This window comes from Sapajus apella, unplaced genomic scaffold, assembly GCF_009761245.1.
Source record: "Sapajus apella isolate SASKATOON/1434 unplaced genomic scaffold, GSC_monkey_1.0 scaffold59, whole genome shotgun sequence".
Lineage (NCBI taxonomy): Eukaryota > Metazoa > Chordata > Mammalia > Primates > Cebidae > Sapajus > Sapajus apella.
The window spans coordinates 1,462,048-1,482,432 of record NW_022436999.1 but is presented as its reverse complement, the minus strand read 5'-3'; the positions used below and the strand labels follow the sequence as shown (position 1 = coordinate 1,482,432).

The 20,385-nt window shown below is 45.5% G+C and overlaps 1 protein-coding gene across 16 annotated transcripts in view; it reads left to right on the top strand.

Annotated features, from left to right (window-relative positions):
• SIPA1L1 (signal induced proliferation associated 1 like 1) overlaps window positions 1-19,376 on the top strand; it is a 398,250-nt gene extending 378,874 nt beyond the window's left edge. For all 16 annotated transcript variants that reach the window (XM_032245719.1, XM_032245716.1, XM_032245723.1 and 13 more), the window contains 7 exons: window positions 1,693-1,932; window positions 2,680-2,845; window positions 8,371-8,617; window positions 11,677-11,823; window positions 13,327-13,441; window positions 16,589-16,670; window positions 17,355-19,376. In XM_032245719.1, the coding sequence (XP_032101610.1) occupies window positions 1,693-1,932; window positions 2,680-2,845; window positions 8,371-8,617; window positions 11,677-11,823; window positions 13,327-13,441; window positions 16,589-16,670; window positions 17,355-17,498 (1,141 nt within the window). In that variant the 3' untranslated portion in view covers window positions 17,499-19,376. The remainder of the gene's footprint in view (window positions 1-1,692; window positions 1,933-2,679; window positions 2,846-8,370; window positions 8,618-11,676; window positions 11,824-13,326; window positions 13,442-16,588; window positions 16,671-17,354) is intronic.
• The last annotated feature ends 1,009 nt before the right edge of the window (window positions 19,377-20,385 follow it).

Here is a 20,385-nt window from a genome sequence, read left to right as displayed (position 1 = left end):
CTAGGACTCTGCTTCCTCCCACTCTGGTTGAGGATTCTCCTCTGGCCCAGAGCTGATCGAAATGCTCTGTCCATGGGTACCAGCAGAATTCTGCTCCGTGTTGTGCTGTGCTGTGACACGGCAGCAGTGAGTTCCAATGCAAAGTCCCACACCCTTTCCCTCGCCAACGTGCACAGATTCTCTCTCCAAGCTGGTGTGCCAGAGGTGGGGGTGGGCGGGCGTAGACGATGCAGGACCCTCTTTCCCACCCTCTTCAGTGCCTCTTTCCTTGATATGGTGTGAAAAGCAGGTACTGTGATTGCATACCTGATTTTGGGTTCTTATGAAGGTGCTTCTTTGTGTGGATAGTTGTTCAATTTGGTGTTCCTGTGGAGGGCCATTTGTTAGAGGGTTCTATTCAGCTGTCTTCCTCCCCAAGGGTTTCCCAAGCATCAATATTGATACAATATCATTAACTAAAGTCCATGCTTTATTTAGGTCAGTACCATTCATTTTTGACAAATGAAAGTGCCATTGAAGAATGCTTTGGGATCACATATTGTTAAATAAACCTCAAGTAAAAATAACTGAAAGTCCATTGTAGTAAGAGTTAGCTGTCTTTGGTCTCACCTCATGCTGGAGAACTCAGAAAGACTCAAATAGTGTGGTCCTGTGAGACCACTGGGCAGCAAGTATGGAAATCCTGCAATGAAAAGCCCTCTACCTTTAACTCAAGTTTTAGTCTAAAACTCTCATCCCTTATTTTGAAAATCCTGCCCTTTTCTGTTCCGGAACTCTTGAAACCCCTGAGTTTTGGACTCTTTAGTCACGTAGATTTCAGTTTTGTAATCTTTTTTTTGAGACAGAGTCTCCCTCTATCACCCAGGCTGCAATGCAATGGCGCAATCTCCACTCACCGCAACCTCCGCCTCCCAGGTTCCAGTGATTCTCCTGCCTCAGCCTCCTGAGTAGTTGGGATTACAGGCGCCGACCACCACACTTGTCTAATTTTTGTACTTTTAGTAGAGACAGGGTTTCACCATGTTGGCCAGGCTGGTCTCGAACTCCTGACCTCAGGAGATCCACCCTCTTCAACCTCCCAAAGTGCTGGGATTACAGGCGTGAGCCTCCATGCCTGGACCTAATTATGTAATCTTTAACCAATGTTTGAAATATGTTGATGAGCAGCTTCTAGAACTGATATAAACGTCAGCTACCATGGGGAGGGAGCTCTCACTGTGCCCACTGGCCTTGGATGTGAGTCTGAAGAGCCAGATCCCTGATTCGGTGTCCTCTCCCCTCCTCAGCTTGGTCCTAGAGAGTGTCACCACAATCCCTAGTTGTGAGGAAACCAAGACAGAGACATGGAGATGACTAGACCTTTCACTTCTGTTTCTCCTGTCTCTTGCCACTGCCAAACTCCCCAGTGACAAACGTCAGTGGTGCCAATGTGTTTGAACGTGTCCCTGATAGTCTTAACTATTTTTACTTTTTAACTTAAAGTGCAGACTAAGCCCTAGTGGCCATCTGTCATTTTGATAGCAGATATTTAAATTATAGTGAGAAAGCCAGGAAGGCCAGCCAGCCATCACTGTTAATATTTTAGGAAAAATTCTCTCCTGTTCAACCCAACCATCACCTATACCCTGAAGAACACTTTTATAGCTGACATAATGGTCCTGATGTACACGTCTTTGCCCTGCTTCTCCTCAGTACCATGAGCTCCCGACACTCTGCCAGCCCAGTGGTTTTCACCAGTGCCCGCAGTTCACCTAAAGAAGAGCTTCATCCAGCCGCCTCCTCGCAGCTCGCCCCGTCCTTCTCCTCCTCCTCCTCCTCCTCCTCTGGTCCTAGAAGTTTTTACCCTCGCCAGGGCGCTACTAGCAAGTACCTAATTGGATGGAAAAAACCTGAAGGAACCATAAATTCTGTGGGATTTATGGACACGAGAAAGTAAGAGTTATTTTGCTTCCTTGCTGGTGGCTCGCTTTTAACATGACAACAGAAAAGTGTGGAGTGATCTCTTACAACCAGGGGGTTGGGAGGAGTTGGTCTGTTGGTGGGATTATTTTTTTTCCTAAGTAAAATTTTCTTAAATTATTTCTCTGCCTCATTCCTTAGATAAGATGTGTTGCAAAATGTTAGGATTTGGGAATCTTACGTCTTGAAAAGGGTGTGTTTGAAGGATACGCTTCAGAATAATTGCCCCTCTAGTGCTAAGACCATACTAATCCAACCTTTGATTATATGAATCACGGCCTTCCCATGTAATTCTTAACTAGGCCAGTAGGCACCAGAGGGAATATTAGAAAGTGAGTGAGTACCCCTGAAAATAAAGGCCTTTTTGACAAGGTAGTACAGTAAAAAATTAAATGAGTCAATTAGTTTGTTTTTGTTTATGCGAAGTTTGCATTTTGGATGTATACTCTGTGGTCTTTTAGTAAGTCTGTTGGTAATTTTGGCTTAGTAAAACTAATAGCTTTCTTTAAAAGAATGACTTATTCATCAGATTTTATTTTGTGTTTCAAATTGGGTTTGTTTCTTCAGTAAGCATTTATATGAGTAGATTCTGATATAAACAGAACTAATTATCTGTTTCTCCACATAATACTTCTCAATTGACTTACATCCTTGAGAGCCCATCGTGTCTGAGTCAACCTTGTTGACTTGGTATCTATCTTCTCTTCCCTTTCTTTTCAGGCGTCACCAGAGTGATGGCAATGAAATAGCCCATAGCAGGCTGCGTGCCTCAACCAGAGACCTCCGGGCATCTCCTAAGCCAACCTCCAAGTCCACCATTGAAGAAGATCTAAAGAAACTGATCGACCTTGAAAGCCCAACTCCTGAATCACAGAAGAATTTTAAGGTACAAGACAGAGTTCAGGGTAGATGGCAATTAGAAACAAGCCAGACCTGATGGGGCTGTTAACCATAGTCACACTTTCCAGAAAGTGTTCATTACTACTGCTCTTCACTGAGTCTCACTGCCTGCTATCATCCCCTTTCCCCGATAACTGGTCCACAGTGCTTGACAATGCTCTGTCCCTGCAGCCACGTCTCATTAGTCATGGTTTCTGTTAACCTGGTCCTAACCCTACCGCTGTTGATTCTTCTACTGTATCCTGCTCAGAGTGCATGATTCCCTGAACATCACTTAGGTGATACGGCTTCTTAGAAACTCTGCAGAGACACCTGTGGCTCCTGTGGAAAGCTAGAACTTTTTCCATAAGGGCTTTAGTGTCTTCTTTCCAGAGGTTCCTCCTCTTCTCAGAAATGGCCTCGTTTGCTAGTGACCGTGTCCAGCAAACCTCTGGGCCCTACATGGTGTGCTCTTCACTCAGAGAAACTGCCTGTAGTGGTCACTGTCATCATCACACCCTAAAAGGAAACATACAGTTGCTTCTTCAGTCCAGCAGTCTAAGTCTATCCGCACACCTTCAGAACGTTCCAGACCCTCCTGACTTCATACAGCCTTCTGTTTTGCTCTCCGAATTCCAGACTATAAATGTCTTCAGTCTCTAAAATTCAGTCTCTGTGTACCAAGTCCTGAATACCTATCAAGCCTGTACGTTTGTGTGTCATCCAGACCTTTATGTGACCACATGGAAAAGTTGGTGTACTCGCCACAGCTTGTAGGGCCTTTAAAACTCGCCTACGGCTGTCTCCTTTCTGGTCTTCTAAGTGTGGAGTCTTACACTCCTGAGGATTGGAATGGGTGTTTATTGAGCTGGACCTGAAGGTATGTCACTCTGAGTATGGTTATTTCTGTCTGAGGTTTTCTGGGTCTCCTGGCAGAAGGGACTGTACCCCCAGAAAGATGATGGCAGCAAACTTTGAAGTTTTCTGTTCTCTAGGTTCTTAGATGGATGATTTGGAGTCTATTTGAAGAGACTAGAAAGCTTTAAGAAGAACTTTGAGAATTGAATTGATTGAAATGGAAGCTAGAAGCTAGAATATTTCCTAAACCACACACCAGCTTCAAACTGATCAGTGCAAGAGGCATGGCGGGCTGGAGCAGCTGTGTGGGGGTGTAGCCTTCAGGCTTTCCCAGCACCATGCTAGCGTGTGTGTGCATGTGCACGCATCTCCTAGATAGGCCAGATAAACCCCTAACCCAAAAAATCAACATTCCTAGGAACTGAATATACCCCCAAGGACCACTCTAGGATCTTGCTGAGAAATAAATGATTTATTAACATGGCTTATGTTAATAAATCATTGTACAGATGTAGCCATTCTTGATTTCTGTAATTTCTGTCTCATAAGCCGGCATTTAACAGCTCTGACTCATCATTCAGGGCATAAACGGTTTCCTTAGCAACCTTGTGAAAGATAGTGCTTGAAACTTCTTTCTTTATCCATCAAAACCCAGAGAGGTATATTAAAATGTTTAAGCACCAGTTTCAAAATAAAAATTATTTCAGATGTTTCCTTTCAGGTTAAAGGAAAATAAAACCTGCCTTGAATGGAGTTTTTCTTCCAATTGCTAGTTTAATATTTTTGGCAAGAGGCAAGCTCAGAGCCTTCATTCTTTTGATTTACTTATGCAGTAGAAATAGTTGAAGGCAAATGTCTGATTTTGTCCTTATTCGAGGTCTTGGCTTTTATTTCCAAAATGAATTACTTTAGCATTCCTATTTGAAACAGGAGTGTGCTTTCTTTATGTTGTGACTGTGTTACTGTGAGACTCTGTGAAGAAAGTGCTTCTGCTGGCTAAACCGTCACAGTGAGAAGCCTGTAAGCAGGAACTGGGAATGGGCTCAGGTTTTCTCTCTCCAGTTTCATCTTCTTTGAGCAGGTTTAGTTTCAGATGAGTTCAGCTTAGTAGCTCCCTTTGCCTTCTGAGAGTCGTCATCTGAATGATGGAGGCTCTGCTGTGTCAGTAAGGCCGGCATGCCCTTGAGAGGTCTTCCAGGCCACTCCTGGCTCAAGGCTCCAAGCTGCTGCTTCAGGCTTCAGGGTAGTAGGCATCGTGGCCAGCTCTGGGCTATGACACTCCGAAGCCACTCATGTGCTATGCTGGTTTTCCTGGATAGCCAGTGCTATGAGCTTTTGTTAATATCGAGTGGCAGGGTCACTCCCAGGCTCATTCGCCAGCAGAGAATGGACCTCAAGAACAGTGGCAGAGCTGCAGCACTCTGAGAAACCTCACTGGCAAGCAGAGATGGGATAACCTTATTTTCCCCAAGGGTGGCATACAGTCTGACAAGTGAACAGACAGTAGTGCCAGTGTTCTCAGGGATATACCAAAGGAAGAGGCTTCGTGTGTCTCCAGTATTTAGGAAGAGCTTCTTGTGAGTGCAGGTGACACGTGTCACTATAGCCAGAGGCACTGAAAAGAATGAGAGAACAGGAGACTGGCATGAAGCAAAATGCCACCTCTCCAGGCCCTGTTCCTCAACTGTGAGATAGAGGACCAGAGGAGACCAGTGGTGCCCCACTAGTCTTAAAGCTCAGGAAGCCTTTTTGTTTTTTTCATCACACATGGAACCACATTATATAGAACTCAGAAAGCAGAATTTCTCTTGTGGGAGGGGCGGGATGGCCTGGACTCCTGGGTCCCACCTGAACCTCTCCCTAGCAGTGGTGCTATAAGAAACCTTAGACTCCTTGGAGCACAAGTTAGAACCAACCCCCTTCCCGAATGTCTTCTGAAATCCCTTCCAGGTCTGCCATCCCACTCCACTGTCATTCTTTCCCAAGGGCTGGCAGCACCGGGCAGCGCTCCTGGGTAATCACAGGCAAGGCAGGCAGGGGCTGCTCTTGGGAAGTGGATAGTTCTGTACAGCTTTAAGACTGGAGTTGAGCCGGGCGCGGTGGCTCACGCCTGTAATCCCAGCACTTTGGGAGGCCGAGGCGGGTGGATCACGAGGTCAAGAGATCGAGACCATCCTGGTCAACATGGTGAAACCCCGTCTCTACTAAAAATACAAAAAATTAGCTTGGCATGGTGGCGCGTGCCTGTAATCCCAGCTACTCAGGATGCTGAGGCAGAAGAATTGCCTGAACCCAGGAGGCGGAGGTTGCGGTGAGCCGAGATCGCGCCATTGCACTCCAGCCTGGGTAACAAGAGCGAAACTCCGTATCAAAAAAAAAAAAAAAGACTGGAGTTGAAAAGGATGGGGCGAGGGGCCGTTCCAGCATTCTTGGACAGGGCTGGGTTCTTCTACCTGTTAATGAGCAGCATGCCTCCAGGCAGGTTGCTTCCTTTGCTTCTGTCCCGCCTCCCTTCGGTGCAGGGTGTTTTAACTTCTCCTAAGAAGTTTCTTTTGTCTGCTCAAAGGAGCCCTTCAAGGTAGCTGTTCATGGCCTTGAAGCATATTAACATTTCCTAAAGAGGCTGAAACTAGAATTGGTGGAGGATTTCACACCTGTGAAACCATCAGGGTGGGGATACTGGAAAAGGAAATCCCTTTACTAAAACCTGAGGTGCTGAAAACTATTTAGCAGCAGTTTTTTCAATACAGGAATCTGAGCTCTGACCTGGCAGGCGGGAGCCTTGTGTGATAGTCCTAGAACCTTGCAGGTGGAGATGTTTTTATTTGGTTTTATTTTTAATCTGGTTTTATTTTTTAAGAAAATTACAGTCAGCAAGCCGTATAATGGCTCTAATGCACACTTTTCTCCACAAAGAGAGAAGGGAAATTGTCACTTTCATTCCAAGTTCTCTCAAAGCATTTAGCACAGCAATTTAGTTTTCTAGACAAGTACATATGTACCTTGGATTTAATTCATCATGAATCTTTTAAAGTAAACATAATTTTTACCCAATTGGTCACACCTTGGTTATATTCACAATGTGTTTGATTAATCGTCTTTTGGTATTTATGCAGCAGCTGTGCCTACCACACTGAGGGTGGCTTGGACCTGATTCACTCCTGGCTCATTGTGTGGAAGCATGCTAGGCCCTGTCTATCCACTGTGGATTTCTGGGTCTGTAATCAGCCCACTAAATGGAGCATTTGCTAAATTGTTCTCTCTCCCTGCCCCTTCAGAGTGTCAGGGGAAGTCCCAGGGTGGCTTTCAGCCAGCAGGGACAGCCTCTTCACATCTTTACCTGCTCTCCACATTGTTTCGCCTATAGGGGCAGATGGTGGCCTCAGAGGAACTGAGTAATGATAACTTCATTGTTCATGGGCCAAATGCTCTTTTACTCTTCAGGTTGCTGGATATTTAAATATTTTTAAGTGTCTCCTGTTCTTCAGTGCAAGGGATTTTCAGAAGCTTGCTATTTCCAGAAAAAAAATCTCAAGTAGAATCAAATTTGGTCACAAAGGCAAAAGGTGTCAATAAGAGAGAGATCTCTCTGGAACTATTTGTCATGTATAGATAAATGTATAATTATTTGTCATTTATAAAGCAGACTTCCCTCTTTTTTATTTATTTATTCTTTTTTTGCGACAGAGTCTCGCTCTGTCACCCAGGTTGGAGTACAGTGGCGCGATCACAGCTCACTGCAACCTCCGCCTCCCGGGTTCAGGCGATTCTCCTGCCTCAGCCTCCCGAGTAGTCTGGGATTACAGGCGCACACCACCACAGCTGGGTAATTTTTGCATTTTTCTGAGAGACAGGATTTCACCATGTTGGCCAGGCTGGTGTCGAACTCCTGACCTCAAGTGATCTGCCCACCTCAGCCTTCCAAAGTATTGGGATTACAGGCATGAACCACTACGCTCAGCCTACCCTATTCTTAGTTCATGAATAGAAGTGCATCTTCAAGAAATAAATTTTCTCCAAAACTCATGAAATGTATCTACCTTGATAGGTTCAGTTGGTTTAAGTTAGTAGTTAATCAAGTGCTACCTGCTATGTGAGTTAATGTATTTTGATGATCAAATACCCTTGTTACCCAGCAAGCATGTTATCATCTGACAAGCTTGTCAGGATACCTCCTGGCACTGTGGCTGTCTGTTCTCCCAGCCATAACATCATTTCATCATGCCGCTGACACCAGCCATTGTCCTCATCCCAGCATTTTGTTTAATCCCTGCGGTAATCCTGAGAGGTTTTGTGCTCCCGTTTTACAAATGAGGAATTAGGCTCAGAGAGATTGTATGATTTGGTCAAAGACATGGGATTCAAATAAAACTCACATCTGTCTGATCTTAAAGTCTTGTTTTTAACCACATACGGTCTTGATAGGTCCACTTAATCACATACCTGAATCACATAGGGAGCACTGATAGACCGCAGGCAGCATGCCAGGCTATGAGGAATAATGACCAGGAACTCTTGGTCCTTGCGGATGTAGAAATACATGATGGGCCCTGAAGCTGCCTTGCTGGAGGTGTGTCGGGAGCAGTAACTTGGTTATCACACCCTCCCCCAACCTTGGTCTCAGGGATCTGAACGAAAAAATTGACTTTCTTTTGTCTCGATGCTGTTTTTCAGTTCCACGCACTCTCCTCTCCTCAGTCTCCTTTCCCCAGCACCCCCACCTCGCGGCGGGCCTTGCACAGAACACTGTCGGACGAGAGCATTTACAGTGGCCAGAGGGAGCACTTTTTCACCTCGAGGGCTTCACTTCTGGACCAAGCCTTGCCCAACGACGTCCTCTTCAGTAGCACGTACCCTTCTCTCCCCAAGTCTCTCCCGTTGAGAAGGCCTTCTTACACCTTAGGAATGAAGTCGTTGCATGGTAAGTGGTCTTTCAGCCGCAGCCTGGACAGCCCTGTTGATGATGGTCAGTGTCCCCAGATGTGGCTGCCACTCAGTGTGCTCAGAGAGGGGTCCTGTATCCATGCTCAGATGGTCTCGGCGCACCTGCCCCTCCCTTATTAGCCCTCTCTCCCCTGTAATCCCATACCGCCATAGTCACCTGGGTTGCTTGCTAGAAATAACAGAGTCCCACACTGGACCCAGGACCCACTGAATTTGAATCCCCAAAAGAGTAGGCTGGGAATTGATATTCTTAGCAACCATGCCACTGCTGTTATGATTGAGCGAATTTGGCTAGCACTAGATTAGTTATTTCATAGAGAGTTGTATCCACTGCTTTCTATAGCCACCATAAGAACCCAGACTTGCCATTGCTCTTGGTCTTTCCCAGACTGTAAGAAAATTGCCTGTGGTGTCAAGCACTCATTTGTTGACTCATTTACTCATGCAGTGAGCCAGGCAAGCATTATGTAAGGAAAAGCCCTGTGGATAAGGGGTACCTCCATATTCTTGCACCTGGTCCACATATGCCTTGTTTGCTTTGTGACCCAACTAAATCCCAGTTTTATTACGGGCCATTTTCTGGGACTCTGGATTTAAATTTGGTCTTTCCCTTTGTCCTGTCTCTGTCCCACTCCATTCCAGGGCTCTATACATCCCCTCACAGCTGTGGCCCAGCACAGCAGATGCCTGTCACGAACCGGTGTTCTGATTATTTACCAAACACGCTGCTGTCACCCTGCCTCCCATCTGTCCTTTTTCCTTTTGCGAGTTCTGCAGCTTTTATATCTCTGGTGTCCATTCATACCCATGTTTCTTTTCCTTCTGCTGCTTCTCTGGAACGGTATTTTCTTTACATCTCTTGCTTTCCCTGCTTTATAATTGACCTCTCAGTCCATGCTCATGGATGTTCCTCCCTGTCTGCCCTGCTCACTGCTCAGCAGCACACTCCCACCCATCCTGCTCATCCCTGGGAGGAATCATGCAAGGATCATGCCAGCTTCCCCTGCTCCCTCCCCTATCTACCTGCAGCTTAAATCTGGGTTCTCTTTGCTCCAGGAAGTCACCTCGAATGAACCACGGTTGGCACATGAAATGACCACGTTTTATCATCAGACTCCAGAACAAGCCTTCTGGAAGTGATCTCTTGCCCTTAACCTTGTTCTCTCCTTCTCTCCCCGCATTGGGGTCACTCTTCCCTGAATTCCATTATTTCTACAATTTCCTGCCTTACTTTGATTGCTCTCGTATTTCCTGTACTTTTAATTTTACCTTTGCAGTGTAAAAACAGTAGCCCCTTTGTGAAGTCTTCTCTGCATGTGTCATGTCAGAGTAGGCCCTGAGTAGTAGAAGCCTACATTCTGAAAGAGCAGCCCAGAAATCTGCCCCCAACACATGATCATTGTCCAGACGAGGATTCCGGGGACCAAAAGCCCCATGTGAGTCCACCGCTGAAGGAAGGAACCTTGCAGCCCTCTCTGAGCCCCTTGCCATCACCTTTTCTTGTTTTCCTGAATGAGGCGGCAGCTGCAGTGATTTCACATCCTACCCAAGCAGTCCTCATTGGGCTGATCCTTCAGCCCTGCCTTGCTTGGCGACTTCCACTGAAGTGTGTTTGGGGAATGAGGAAGGGTGACTTCTTTTATCCCCCACATGGAAATTTGGACCCCAGAGATAAAAGGGCAAAAGGGTTGTGAGTGACAACAGAATTATCTGTTCCTCCTACTTACCCTTGGTGGGAGCACATTTAATTAAAACTGAACATTTAATATTTCGCAGTATTTGTTAACTTCCATTTACTCATAATTTTGCTACTTTTAAGCCCAGTAACAACTAGCAGCTGTATTTCAGAGCAGTTTTTGTAATTTGAAAGGGAAAACAAGCACTTAATATACTAGCTTACTGGGCTGTCTTAATACATGAGACTTTCTAACTCCTTGTAAACAGGTCTTTTTAAAGTCACTTAAATATTCTAGCTGAGCATTTAGCTTTAGCTGTGTGTTTGCATGGACCTGAGTGTTGCAGTCACCTTCCGAGGGTGCTCCCTCTTATGGGGTAGTGTGCTCTGCCCTTGGTTCACCCAGCTTCTGCCCATGGAGGGCATTTCCATGTCATGAGCAACGCTTTCCCTGGCCCCCAGCATGCCACCCTTCCTGTTGTCTGGCTGCACAAACCTGAGCAGTAGCAGCTGCCTTTAGTGGCACAGGGTGGCTCACTGCCCAGTCCTCCCTGCTCCCTGCCCCAGGCTAAGCAGAGCTTAGTTGGTAAGATGTCAGTTTCTTGTTAACATTTGTTTAGTATTTGTATTCAACAAATTGTCCCCTTAGGAAGAGCTCGGGATGTTAGACTGCGGCAACCCAAAACTGATCCAAAGAATACCTCGTGAGGACCACATCCTTGGGAAGAATAATGCCAGTTCCATCCCTAAAATCACCTTCCTGTCTTAGCTCTGTCTGTGGAACCCGGCACACTCACATCCCCTGATTTGCCTCTCACACCCGCTTGGATACCTTTGACCATGAAACCCAGTGGGCTGCTCCTGAATAGTACACAGGCAGGCATGGGCCATCTGTCCCTCACCACTCCCAGGCCAGATAAAAATAAGCCTTATTGTCCCCTCTAATAGGAAGAAACATCCCTGGCCTGGCTCCAAAGTCCAGCTCTCTGCTGAAGTAGGCCCCTTCTTCCCAGCCCAAATCCCTGGACTCTGTGTGGGAAAGCAGAACCAGCACTGCCCGGGCCCTGCTGTGGACACACCGCTCACAAAAGCAGACTTAGTGCCTCAGTGCAAAACTAACTTTGCCATGACTCACTGCTGGAAGGGAGATGATGGGAGGCTGTAAGAAAATGAAGACAGACTAGAGGAGGCCCATGCGTATTTCAACTCAGCTTTCAAATGACCACTAACAGCCGGCTAAACTGGACATTGATGACAGTCGTAAATGGCTTACAAATCTATTGTGGTAACAGGAAGTAGGCGGGTTTTGAGTGGCTTTCCCACAGGCACGAGAAGCATCTTGTTGCTCCTCCCTTCTGCAGGAGAATTCTCGGCCTCAGACAGCTCCCTCACCGACATCCAGGAGACCCGCAGGCAGCCTATGCCGGACCCTGGCCTGATGCCCCTGCCTGATGCTGCTGCCGACTTGGATTGGTCCAACCTGGTAGATGCTGCCAAAGCCTATGAGGGTGAGTCCACTGAATCCAACAGGGCGGTCCAGGATCCTGCAGAGCCACCCTGTGGTGGGCTGGCGGAGTGAGCAGTCTCTGTCCACTCTGCTTCTCTGGACACACTTACAACATAGGTGCCTCACCAGACAAGCTACCAGTTACTGAGCACTCAGTAGGGACCAAACCCTAGACTGGACACTAGGCACGTCTTATGTAATCAGATGCCACCTGGTGTTTCCTCCACAGGATTCATAACATGAATACCTCGCCTCCTCCGTATATGGGAAGGGCAGCGGGCAGAGGAATCCCAGCTGTCCCTTGACTGAAAAGAACATGTATCCAGAGAGGGTCTTTCATCACGTCGCAGACATTGTTGCTAAATGCAGTCAGATACATCACAGTGCTTGTCCTGCTTGGCCCCGCGCCTATCCTGACAAATGTGGGGCACCTCCTTCGCCCCTCTCCTTGTCTCTCCGCTTGCGGTAACACGTTGTCTGCCAGCATTGTCTCTGCCAGCCTACCAGCCATGTGCTCGCATTACACTGGTGGTTCTTAAATGCAGGTGCTCACACTGGTGATGATGTTGTCTACTGTCATGAAAACACAAAAGTAGTGCAGTATATGTGTGTTGACATAAGATTGTCAGCTGGGTTTTTTTTTCTTTTCTTTTTTGACACCTATGTATAATGAAGACTTTTTTCTTAAGTCTAAAGATCTTTCTAAAATTTCTAGTTTTTAAACATTCTTTACAAAATTATGATAGCAGGTGATTTTTCTTGCTTTTTGTTGTTGTTGCTCTTAATTGGGAGAATTGAGAATTGCTATTTAGTCAAGTTTTAATTTTGAGGGGAATTTACCAGGCCACAGAATCTGTCTAAGTCAGGCACCCATGGAGTGGTCAGCAGCGAATCCTTTTACCTTCATGCCCTTTATTTAGCAGATGGAAATTCCCAGTTCTAACTTGATTTTTCAATGTGTTGGTCAATCTCCTTCCTATACAAATGGTAGAAGTTTTGGGTTTTAATGTTAAATTTGATTGTGTTTTCTTGGCTTAAATTTTAAGTTGATATGTTTGGGAACACAGGTGGTATGGATTTATGTTAAAGCTAACCAGAGTAGCCAGGAATCTTGTGGAAAACATACCTCAAGAAGTTTTCAGAAGCATAATACTATCTCTCAAATGCATTTATATCATTGCTGAGTGGAAAGCTTTGGTCTGGAAATTTGGCACAAGGCCTGTTTTCAGAGAAACATTTCATAGAATGCTACTTTGATGAGCAGGGAAAACGGGGAACTAGAAATTGACTCACAAATGTTTTTTAAAGGGAAATTACTATGCTACAATCCTCTTATTGCTAAAACAGTCCTATTTTTCCTTGTGAGCGTTGGGAAATAAGATTTCCAGTGCAGGATGCGCTGGAAATACTAGACATGACTGCCCACTAGACCACTTGTTGACTTTGATAGATAGGGCCCAGGGATGTGGTTCCAATACTAAATGGTTTCTTCTCTCCTTTCCAGTCCAGAGAGCCTCTTTTTTTGCTGCTAGTGATGAAAACCATCGTCCCTTGAGTGCTGCATCCAACAGTGATCAGCTGGAGGAACAGGCTCTGGCCCAGATGAAGCCTTACAGCAGGTTGGTCCCCCATGCGAGGGCAGTCTATATCATTGTGTATCCTTATATATCTGCACCTTGTGTCACACCTGCCAGTGACCGAAGCTGTGGGGAGGGGAGATGGAAGCCACACGGAGGAGCTGAGGGAAGCTCATCACTGCAGGGCAAGACACTTGACATTTTAGTCAGAATCCTTTGTAACTAAATACTGCAGACATAATTAATCTATTCTTGATGATTCATATGGCCATAATTATGAATATACATTATTTAATGCCATAATACATTTATGCCCCCGGGGCCCGTTGGGTCAGGTAGGAGAGACCATTTGCTGTAAGTGTCCCCAAGCTCTGTGCTGTGTCGTGCTGCAGTCTGAGTTTTTGGACTCTTCCTCTGTGTCGCTGATGGTCATGCTTGTACACGTGCTTGCTGAGTCTTAGTGGCTCCCAGTGTGCTGCTTCACATCTGTGTGTTGGAAAGCTAAATCGCCAGGATATGTTAAGATGGTATGGAAGAGGAAAAGTAGGCAATAACTGAGGTCCTGAGGGCTTTCTTCTGAGTCAGGAGCCAGGGACTTTACAACTTCTATTTATGGAGAGACTGACTCTTTGAGGTTGCTGGATTTATGTATGCTAATTTCCGTATGTTAAAGCATCCCATCAGTCAGGCGTGGAGCATTTAGTAAGCACTTCTTGTTGCATAAACACTTCTTGTTTCATTCATTTGAAATCTCTTCCCTTAAAACCTGTTGAGACCGGGTACCGTGGTTCATGCCTGTAATTTCACCACATTGGGAAGCCGAGGCAGGTGGATTGCCTGACCTCAGGAGTTTGAAGCCAACATGCCAAAACGTCTCTACCAAAAACACACTACAGGTGTGGTGGTGCACACCTGTAGTCCCAGCTACTCGAGAAGCCAAGGCATGAGAATCACTTGAACCCAGGAGGCAGAGGCAGAGGTTGCAGTGAGCCGAGATCACACCACTGTACTCCAGCCTGGGTGACACAGCAAGACTGTCTCAAGAGAAAAAAAAAGAAAAAAAAAAAAACAAAAAACCTTTCAAGGGTGATTAAAACTCCAGGTATCTATAAAACTTGGTCAGAAACGGACAAGAACAGGAAAGGCAGCTGAAGTAAATGGCACAAACTGTGGGGCTTGTGCTTGAGGACTTCCCTGAACAAGCCTGCAAGGAAGCGCTCTCAGCGAGAAGGCACAAGAGTAGCTGATTATTTGTTATGAGTGTAGGAGAGATGGTGCACTCACTCATCACTGGCACTGCTGGGGTGAGGAGGGCAGCAATCAGGTTGACTACTGAGAATTTTTTAAATACATATCCCAGAGTCAGAGGAGAGCCCCAAATGTGCCTTGTTAGGAAGGGGCCTCCAAGAAAGACAAGTCTGAGGGAGCCAAGACTATTTTCCCGAAAAAGGATTATTAAAAAAATCAGCAGATGAGGATGATGATGGGCTCTTTTCTTGGGTCACCGTGGACTGAACAAATGCAAATGGAGGTGAATAGCGGAATGCTCCTAAGCACGGCTGCAGTCCTGATGAGCTGCAGTGGCTTTGCGAAAGACACTAGTGCTGCCCGGCCCCAGCCTCTTTGTATCTGTCCAGCACCGCCCCTTTTCCACCACGTCTGTGGCCTTCAGCCCACCCAAAATCGGACCAGCCTGCTGTACTATATTGTGCAGTTATGGATTGCAGCTGACCATGTCCCTTTTAAAACCCATTCATTGTTAGCCTTTCATTGGACCCCGTCTTAGAGTTTGGAGGTCATGGTCACTCTATCGGCCCACAGCCTTGCCACATTCTGCAACACAGTGGGTTTTGCCCTTTGGGGTCTGTTGTAGACTTACAGTTAGCAGAAGACATCAACACAGCTCATATGAGGTTGGGAATTCTAACGTGAACCTTGATGTTTAAGGTAAAGAATACCTTTTACTCCATGACCCAGAAAATTCAGTCACTTAGCTCTTCCCCCTCGGCACTGGAAAGAGGCTGCTGCATGTTTTCCCGTTGAAAGACTTTGGGTTCTCTGTGGTGTACCCCAGAGGATGTATGGCTTGGCTAGGAATCAGGAAACTTTTGGCAGCTTGAATTCAGGTAGAGGAGAATGTGGCAAGAAAAGTTTTCAGTCTCTCAGCCATAGGACCCTGGGGTGAGAGTGTGCCCAGCCGTGCCATCTGTCTGGCTAGCTGGCTGGCCTGCCATCCCCTGCTCATGCTTCTTTCGGTACTCCACTAGCATGGCATCATTAGCATGCCATAAACAAAAGGTGAGAAAACGAGAAGAAAATTGTTTTCTGATCAGACTAGCACAGAATTTAAGACATTAAGGCTAGGCCAACAAGATGCTTAGACCAGTGGTTTAAGATGTAGGCATGATGCCTTAGCTGCAATTGCATGAGTAGCCAAGACCACACTTGGGGACCAGAGATGACTGCCCTATCACATCACCTCCCCAGCTTCCTTCCCACACACAGAGGACTAACTCCTTTTTTAAAGCCCACCAGAGAGATCCCAGAGCCTCCCGGGGAATCATTTTACTGTCTATTGTGTCTGCCAGAAAGTACCTCTTGTGCTGCATTTTCACTATTGTCCTTTATTCTTTTGTCGTGAAGATGCAGCATCTTTAACAAAGGAAGCTATTGATTGGCTGTAGTTCAAGCTTGTATTACCTTTTGTTAAGATTACCATTTTCAGGCCGGGCGCGGTGGCTCAAGCCTGTAATCCCAGCACTTTGGGAGGCCGAGGCGGGTGGATCACGAGGTCAAGAGATCGAGACCATCCTGGTCAACATGGTAAAACCCCGTCTCTACCAAAAATACAAAAAAACTAGCTGGGCATGGTGGTGCGTGCCTGTAATCCCAGCTACTCAGGAGGCTGAGGCAGGAGAATTGCCTGAACCCAGGAGGCGGAGGTTGTGGTGAGCCGAGATCGCGCCATTGCACTCCAGCCTGGGTAACATGAGTGAAACTCCGTCAAAAAAAAAAAAAAAAAAAAAAAAAGATTACCATTTTCTTTTTTAAAGTAAAAATACACATTGGGTCGCCATTCTGAGTAATTTGACATTGAAAACCATTGTATAAATACAGCCTCCTCAAATTAAAAAAAAACAGCCATAGAGGCCCCTGCCAACATGGTCTTTTGTTTGTTGTTCCCAGCAGTAAAGACTCCTCTCCCACTCTGGCTTCTAAAGTGGACCAGCTGGAAGGTATGCTGAAGATGCTTCGGGAAGATTTGAAGAAGGTAAACACGTATTCTCAAAGCAAATTGCCCAGTCTGTGCAATCTGCCCCTGAACCATGAGAGTCCTTTTTAAGTAGTGTAGTGAAGTAAGATATAGGTGTCTTCCCTCTGCCTGCACGTGTTCAGGGCTGCGGGGATCTCAGTTGCCACTGGAACACACAGCATTCGGCGTCAGGTGTACAGAAAAGCTGTTCACTATTTTGTGAAAGGCTTTGAACCTCAGCCAGCCCATCTGGGTCCTCTCCTTGCCACCCTACTCCTTGTATAATGTGTCAGTAGCCCAGACTCCCATGTAGTCGGTGTTACTGGGGCTTTTGCACCAAGAGAACTGAGTGTTTTGTTTCTTGGGTGGCCTTGACTATATCAAGACATCAGCCACCAAAAGAGTTGTCTAAAATTTAAGACAGTCCTGACTAACAAGGACATTGGAATATACATTAATGTACCTACTTACATTCCAGGATTACTTACAGCTAATCCTGCAGGGTTGAATCTCTCTAGAAGCCCCATTCCCTGAGCTTAGAGTGTCTTAGTACCTGGTACCAGGCCGTTTAGACAGGTGTTTGGAGGAACAAAGAATAGAAATGGGCAAAAGATCAAAACAGGTCCATAGCTACTTCTCAGAGGAGCTGGGCAAGGTGGGGCCCCACCTCCTAGTTCCTTTCCACTTCACTCTCCCTCCCAGGAAAAAGAAGACAAAGCACACCTTCAGGCAGAAGTGCAGCACCTGCGAGAGGACAACTTGAGGCTGCAGGAGGAGTCCCAGAACGCCTCGGACAAGCTGAAGAAGTTCACGGAATGGGTCTTCAACACCATAGACATGAGCTAGGGAAGGCTGAGGAGGACAGGAGAAGGGCCCGGACACTCCTCCAGCCCGTGTCCTGCAGCCCTGATCCCACCATAGAAAGCATCCTCAGAGCACCTTCCCCAGCATCCTACTCCGCCCCCTTTCGGGCAGTGCACAACACAACAGTTGCAGATCAACAATCATCACCTGCCTTTTGTAGAAAAGAAAAAAAAAAGTAAATAAAAATTTTAAAAAGTAAAATAAAAGTTTAACTGCTAAAATGTGAATGTCTTTATTTTTTTGCACAATATCTTTATCTGTTATGTATTTAAGAAGAAACTGGGCCTTGGACCAGGGTGCTCCCTGGCCCATCTGCCTCTATTCCCATTCGCTTTCTTATCAATTTCAGGTAACCCAGGCTTTCCCTTGTTATCCTAACAAATGTCATTATTCCTAGAAAAAGAATGTTTTTTTAACTTGTTTGAGGAGTAGAGAGGAATATTTCCTTACCTTCTTCCCTAAAATGCCTGGAGAGGGAGTTGCTTTGAGAAAATGCCTACCTCCCTTGAATGACTCGTGCATGAGCTAGTGCTGTTTGTATCTGTCCTCCAGAGATCAGCAGGATCGGGGTTAGTATCAGCAAGTCAGTAAACCAGAGCAGCTCTGACAGTGCCTGCAGGCCACACCCCTTGCCAGTCCCACATTGTGAGGTCACTTCCTGCTTCTCCCGGGGAGATGGTCCCACTTTTGCTGCAGGACTCTCTTTATGTTTGGCTTAATTGAGCCCCACTAAATTGGAATCAACCTCTCTGCAGCTTCCTGGCTCCAAACATTAATTGATTTCAGAATTCCCCACAAATTAAAAACTTATTATCTGTATGCATTTTGAATGAATTTTGGTCAAAACTATGATGTCGTTTTAAAGATAAAAATGTGATGCAACTGGTTTTCTAGCTTGCTCAAAATGACCATATCACTAAATTAATCTTTCTCTCTAGAGCAAGACTTCACCAGTATTTGTAACTAGGAAAAGCTAACAGTGAATGTTTACTTGTGAATTTTAATCCTTGCTTGTTAGGAGCAATGACTGTGATAGTAGAATGGGCTTTTGAAATCTGCATGTCCCAGTGTGAAATTTCAGCACGGCATTTTCTGCATCCTTTTGTGGGCATCCAAAGGATTCTGCTGCAGAAATTATTGATGTGCTATTTTTCCTGTCTTGTGATGCAGGCCGCTTCAGGCCACTGGGTCACTGTTCCAAGGCCCTCACTGCTGTAGAGCACAAAGACATGGGGCTGACCAGTGCTGACTGACCTGAGGAGACCCCTTTGTTTGTTGCCTTCATAACTGTCACTAAACTGACCCCTCTGCCCTTTCAGTGGCAACTCTGGTCTAAGGGAACACTCAGCACTCTAGCGGCATCTGCTTGGAAGTTCCCTCCCTCAAGTAATCTCAATTCCTTCCTCTCTCCATCCCTGAAAGAAACAGGATGGATTTTCCTCTCTTCTCCCCGCTACATCCACTACCGGATTTTTATGCTAGTTTCATTATTGATTGTGATTTCTCCATGGGTTTGTTTTTTTTTTTTTTTTTTCTGGTGACATTTCTATCATGGAAATAGGAAGATTTCGGAGTGCTTTGTAAAGATTTCAATTGTCTGTCTCTTTCTCTCTTTGACTTGTATGAAGGAGATTGTACATTGCCTGATATCTCTTTGTAAATGAGAAATATTGCTAACATCCAAGCATTCTGAAGTCTTGCTTATCCTTCTGAGTTTAGTTCTCATTTTGTTTTACATTTTGTTTGGGGACTTGGGGCAAGCTATTTATTAGAGTTTTGCAACAGAGTTCTTGTTTGAAGCCTCTAAAGACTACTTGTAAAATTCAAACAATAAAATTCATTTTAAACGCTCTTTTAAAACGCTTTGGTATTATTGCTTGGGGTTTGCTTATTTAAAAGACTACCCAATAATTCATTGACCTGCCTTGCATCCTAATTTTTTCATCAAGCTTCATTAACACTAATGATTCTTGAAAATTTCCGTCCTTTTCAGAATGTTAATAAACTTTTTTACTCTGTCCACATGTCTATAGAGAATTACTATTTTGCCTTCTCTGTTTATGATTTAATATTTGCAGAGCACTTCATAATTAGTTTCCTCTTCATTATCCACGTGTGGATTTTTCATAACATTGTTCTTTGAGACCAGCGCGTTTTTGGACAGCATCTCCCAGCTCTCAATGTCAGATGTTGTGTGCTCAGGGAATACAAATGCCTGTTAATACTAGGCTGTGCAAAATAGAATTAGAAAAGTTAATCTACTGAAAAAAAATCAATGCATTCCAAAGTCAAACCGAACCAATATTTTTTTAATCCTCCACGTCACTGTTCCTCTCCAGCGGTGCAGCTAATTGAGAGCTGACGGTAGAGTTTCTTCCTTTTATTTGGTTCAACATTTCTACGGATTCTAGAATTCTTGGACTAGGATAAGACGATGCCACATAATATGCCGGTGAACAAAAAAGCTAAAAAGGTCTGTTTGGATTATAATTCTATGTGGTCCGGAGGGTTTATTCGTCATTTCTGTAGGGCTTGGCACATGGCTTGGGAGCTCCTGGGAGAAGGTGCTGTTGGGCCTGCACTGATGGAAGATCTTCATCCATGAGCTGAGTGGGAAGGCCTGTGGTTGTGCTCCAGATCTGACTCCTTGGGTGGGGATAAGAACAATAGTCCAAGGGCAAAGGAAACAGGCCCAGCAAACTCGCCCTATTTGCCTCTAGTGAAATGTAAAATGATGGTCTGAAACTAGGTTTCAGTCTCACTGCAATGTTTAAGCAACTGTGAGGTGCTGTTTCCAGACTAAACCAAGGAGATTAAAGTGCAAGATGGCATACCTGGATCAGAAACGACCAGTGAAGGCAGGCCAGGT